The following is a 5,390-nucleotide window of genomic DNA, read 5'->3' on the forward strand; positions in this document are numbered from 1 at the left end:
TTTTAACATTCCAAAACTGATTGTTCTTACTCAAGAATTTCAATAACTTCGAATGTTAGTCTTTTGTATTTTTTCAACATACAAACCAAAATCACTTTGATGTTGTCACAAAAGTAACATCTGTGCGCGCATCGGTTTTCGTTCATTTAAAAACTACAAGTACAAAACATCTGGAAACTAAGCAAACATACTCAGTAAATTGATTGCTGTAATTCCCGATTTTTTTTCACTGTACCGCAACGCAAGCGGGGGTCAATGTTCACGGTTTTCACTGTCACCTCTGTATTGTGAACTTATCATTACAGTTAGGAAATAATTCCCGGACTTTCTTTTTCCTGCAACTGTCACCACCGTGAATATATACTTCCGTAAACATGTCCATTTTTCTCAGGCCGTGAAAATTTTGCTTCCGTTAGTAGTAGTTACAATCTCGTTAAAGTGTAAAGTAAAGCTGTCGAGATTTAAAGTGCGTGTCGTTGTATCTTTGTAAAAAAAAAGGGAGATAATTGCCAAGTGCCAGTTTTGTAAATACCTGTCGAGATTCAAACAGCTTGTCCTTGTATAATTGCAGTATGATTTATTTAGAATCTCTCATTTTTGTTTGGGGAAGGGTATGGAGTGAAATTCCTACATTTGCTCCGAAGCAAATGTTGGCCTTTCTAGTTGGGAATGAATTAACCTAAAAAATTAGGTGCACAAAAAAGTTTTTGGGGTGCACCACATTAAACAAAACCTAATTGTATATTAGAAAGAACACACCCACAGAAAAAAAATTGGGTGCACAGCTCCAGTTTTGGGTGCACTAAGGTGCACATGAACCAAGTATTTCGAGCCCTATACAAATAACTATATATTTCACTATTGTATTGTCACTATCATTGCTGGTTTAATAGACGAGTGTTTGAAGTACAAATGTGTTCTTGAAAAGGATAATGATACATACAGCACAGAAAATGTACTCATGAATACCTTTATGCAAACCAGTCCTACATGTCTTATACCCTGGCTTTTAACAATAATAACAAGCAAACAATAATATCTTTTGTTATTCATAATTCTGAATCCCCGGCCGCCACCAGCCAGCCCATTTCCAAAGACCTTCAATGAAAACATTACTCAAGGCCACAACAATTCAATTTGTTACTTCAAGTGACAGGGCAAATAAAACAGACCAAGGCATCCTACATGTTCAACATGTATGATAGCCTGAAATGCTAGTACAATATACATGTAGGTCAGCCATGAAGACAACTTACCGGTATAATCAGGTGGAAAAACTGTAACAACTAGGAAGGCAGATTTTTCAAAACTGTTGGAGCCAAAATATGTCAACCACTTTGGATTTGATTCCTTGTTTTAACCAAATCAGAACAAAAATTAAGCAGGCAGATTTGAGAACCGATTGATTAAATTGACATTGCCTTTAGTTAAGTCTTCAGTGAACTCATTCCATACAAAATGACCTCATACCAGTGAAGCTCACCATATCCCTGTGGAAACAACTAAAACCAGTAATTTGTATATTATGGGTAGGAGGAAAATTCCAGTCAGCCAAAACAGATTGCTGGTAGTTACCAGTAAAATTGGTGGGATTTTTTTGTATCATTGTTAGTTGTTGAGACCGACATGCAAACTAACACTGCTGCCAGTAGTGTAGGCGACACCACTCTGACTTTGGGACATTCAGTAAGTACCATAGTTACTTAAATCAGCAAACTTTCACTGAGACTTAATTATGTGATAGAAGGGGGAATGAGGTTTATATGCAGTGTTATCATCCATGGTTGAAACAGTTAGTAGTACAATACAATACATTGGAAATGCATATTTGCTGTGTCATAGTTTCCCTGTGGATAAATCAGTAACAACAAGGACATTATACACTGTGTATAATGTCCTTGGTAACAAGAAGTGTTCTCCACGCAAGAATTGACCAGCCTAAACAATCTACTACTTAGTAGCAATACAGGTATAGTATATATGGTTAATAGTAATACAGGTATAGTATGGTTTTGTCATGAAAAAAATTTGAAGTCTAAGGACTAGACTTAGAACTGGTTCAAGCAATATTCTTGTAAATCCAGTTGATGTGAAACTGTAACTAATTAATGATGACAAGGCAATGCAAGAATGCAGAAATCAAGACGAGACTTCATGAATTCACTTTTTCAGTTTGATTTCAAAAGGCAGCAGATTAATGATTAGAAACAGATATATTCTTATTTCCAAAAATAAGAATGATATATGACCATTTTTCTCAATTTGTTTTTAACCTGCTAGTATGCTAATACAATGCATATTTCTAGACACCCCTATGTTCTGTCACACCCCTATGTTCTGTCACGCCCTTATGTTCAGAATGTCACACCTCTATGTTCTGTCACACCCCTATGTTCTGTCACACCCCTATGTTCTGTCACACCTCTATGTTCTGTCACACCCCTATGTTATGTCACACCCCTATGTTATGTTACACCCCTATGTTCTGTCACACCCCTATGTTCTGTCACACCTCTATGTTCTGTCACACCCCTATGTTCTGTCTCACCCTATGTTATGCCACACATCTATGTTCTGTCACACCCCTATGTTCTGTCACACCCGTGTTTTGTCACACATCTATGTTCTGTCACACCGCTGTTCTGTCACACATCTATGTTCTGTCACACCCTATGTTCTGTCACACCCCTATGTTCTGTCACACCTCTATGTTCTGTCACACCTCTATGTTCTGTCACACCCCTATGTTCTGTCACACCCCTATGTTCTGTCACACCCTATGTTCTGTCACACTCCCATATGTTCTGTCACACCCGTGTTCTGTCACACCTCTATGTTCTGTCACACATCTATGTTCTGTCACACATCTATGTTCTGTCACACAACTATGTTCTGTCACACCCTATGTTCTGTCACACCCCTATGTTCTGTCACACCCCTATGTTCTGTCACACCCCTATGACAGAACATGTCATAGGGGTGTGACAGAACTGTTTTCAGTTACACCCCTATGTTATGTCACACATCTATGTTCTGTCACACATCTAAGTTCCCACAAGTCAATATTCTCTGACAACCCCAATTGTATGAACTAATTGGAACATAGAGCTGTCAGAACACAGGTGCCCCTGTATGTTTCTCTGATATGTTTTAAATTTGTCACTTAATTACAGGCCACGGAGGGGACAGAGGCGATCTTTGTCAGGGTAGGAACAAAAACAACTAAAACTATAGGTGTACATTGTCACAGTGACATGGTGTATTCTCGTACAGTACTTGGTATTGTTTGTGTTTTCTGTGGTTGACAATTTTACCATGGTCTTTTGTCATTGTGTCTACAAAATGCAACATGAGACAGTTGAGGTGGGTACTTTTCTGTAGTTACCATACATGTACACTGTGAAACAAATTAAAGTTCTTATATCCTGGTACCTAAATTTTGCAGAATGGTGAAAATTTGAGAGTTTGCGGTACCTTTAATTGCTGAAACAATGTATAGTAGCAACACAATGGGAACACCAGCACCTGTGATGTTTTTATTGTTTATATAGTGAATATTTCGGAATGTACAGTAACTGTTGTGTGTAGTTTGTTATGTTCAGTCATGGTACTGTGTCGCTTCTTGTGTCTTGTGATAATGGGCTGTTCTCTGTGGTGGTGTGTATATTGACTGTCCAGTGAGGTCTAATAAATAGATAAAATGAGCTTCTATACTTAAATCCACAAAAAGTCGGGGGGGGGGGGGGGGGGGCAACATAAAATTGTGATGCCCGTTAGTTTTTGCCCGTTGTTGCACACTGGGCAACTTGGCTCAAAAAGTATTTCCAACACTGTTGTATTAGGCCACACCAATTTAATTTCTTGGTTAACGGATTCGCCCGCTTCATTGTTTTCTGATTTGCAAATAAAAATAAAAATTCAGAATCAACTGCAACATGCTCATATTTTGCCCTGAACAGTTGAAAACAGTCCTTTTCTTTCCTAGTTGTTACAGTTATTCCATCTTTCAGTGCAATGGTATCATTAAAAGTTAAAAATTCAATGTTTAAATTTGAACAAACCTGGTGTGTTGACTTCATGGCTCCTATCGTACCATTTTGGGCCATAATAGGATGCCTAGGCCTGTTTTTATTTTTTTATATTTTCGCCCGCCCACTCCATTAAAATCCGTTAATCAAGAACTTAAATTGGTGTGGCCTTAATATACATGTATGCAGTAACATTAACAGACTCTGAGAAGACTACTAGTACTCACAGTTGGGAGAAGTCTGTCAGGGCTCGGAGGTTGATCTTCCTCTGTCCCAACAAGGCGTCCATCGTGAGGATACTTCCCTTTACAGCTTTAGTCCTTCAGGAAGATGACGGGACAAAAGGGATGCAAAATAAGTCCTTCAACAGGGTTCTAGCTAGGATGTAATTTTAGCGTAGTGGTACTGGCCGCCTGTTGATGGGCCCTCCTTCCGCGGTGCGGAGCTTTTAAAAATTTGAGTAAAAAAAGGGGCCATTTGAGGGATACCCAAACGGAAAAAAATGTTATTTCTATAACATAAGGTATGTACAATGTATCCTTGATTGGTAATTTTTCACATTTGATTTGGCATTCTTGAACAAAGAAATACAGTCACAATGTCCCTATGCTGTATGTGTAACGGGGGAAATTTAGCGTAGGGGGTCAAAATTATAGCGTGGGGGGGGGGGAAATTTAGTGTAGATGGTCAAAATTCAGCATTGTCTGAACCTAAAGGTTCTCGGTTCGTATCTCTGTTTTTTAGCAGAGTCACCTCCTTGGGAGAGCCACACCTCGATTAAGCTACGGTCACAACCTACCATATGTGCTTCTGCGTGCTGTCTACGTGCAAAAACGTGGGCAAACGTAGGACATCCGTGTGTGGTGAGTACCGCCTCCATACGGAATCCTGTGGATTTGGGAGCACGCAGACACGCCGTAGAAGTTTAAGTGCATGTAAAACTTTTTCTACGTGCGGTCTGCGGATTCACCACCCGTGCGTGCGAGTACGAGCGACGCGCGTGCCCCGTACGTGCCGTGCCGAAGAAGCACGTGTGAGTACGGCCTCCTTACGGTAAAGTTACAATCGCACAGAGGTCGTACGTTGTAAGCACGTACAACTCACTTACCACTTGCGCAACGTACGATGCACGCAACCGCTCACAGCCAGACGTGGCGTGCAGACCACACTCTTACACCTTGCGAAACCGTGCGAGTGACGTGCGTCGATTCCACTCCTTCCCCACGTTTTCAGAAAAAACGTAGCAGACGTAGCCTCCCAAAAAACGTACGGACGACAAGCATGTACGGTGGGTTGTGACCATAGCTTAACATATGTGGGATTTGACTTCTTTTCAAGCAGGGGAAAATTGTCCAAGTTTTA

The 5,390-nt window shown here is 40.2% G+C and overlaps 2 protein-coding genes across 6 annotated transcripts in view; one reads left to right on the forward strand and one right to left on the reverse strand.

The window, feature by feature from the left end:
- The window catches only part of LOC109465613 (bax inhibitor 1-like), a 79,243-nt gene extending 74,859 nt beyond the window's left edge, over positions 1 to 4,384 (reverse strand). For 2 of the 5 annotated variants that reach the window (XM_019762973.1, XM_019762972.1), the window contains exon 1: positions 4,256 to 4,379. In XM_019762973.1, coding sequence (XP_019618532.1) covers positions 4,256 to 4,317 — 62 coding nt within the window. In that variant the 5' untranslated portion in view covers positions 4,318 to 4,379. Of the gene's footprint in view, positions 1 to 4,255 lie in introns of all 5 variants that reach the window. The other 3 variants (XM_019762976.1, XM_019762975.1, XM_019762974.1) reach the window with 3 other exon arrangements.
- LOC109465611 (dipeptidyl aminopeptidase-like protein 6) overlaps positions 1,518 to 5,390 on the forward strand; it is a 198,996-nt gene continuing 195,123 nt past the window's right edge. Inside the window, exons 1-2 of the mRNA XM_019762963.1 lie at positions 1,518 to 1,686; positions 3,174 to 3,206. Of these exons, the coding sequence (XP_019618522.1) occupies positions 1,627 to 1,686; positions 3,174 to 3,206 (93 nt within the window). The 5' untranslated portion in view covers positions 1,518 to 1,626. The remainder of the gene's footprint in view (positions 1,687 to 3,173; positions 3,207 to 5,390) is intronic.

Source organism: Branchiostoma belcheri, unplaced genomic scaffold (genome assembly GCF_001625305.1).
Source record: "Branchiostoma belcheri isolate BF01 breed outbred unplaced genomic scaffold, Haploidv18h27 scaffold154, whole genome shotgun sequence".
In the NCBI taxonomy this organism is placed as follows: Eukaryota; Metazoa; Chordata; class Leptocardii; order Amphioxiformes; family Branchiostomatidae; genus Branchiostoma; species Branchiostoma belcheri.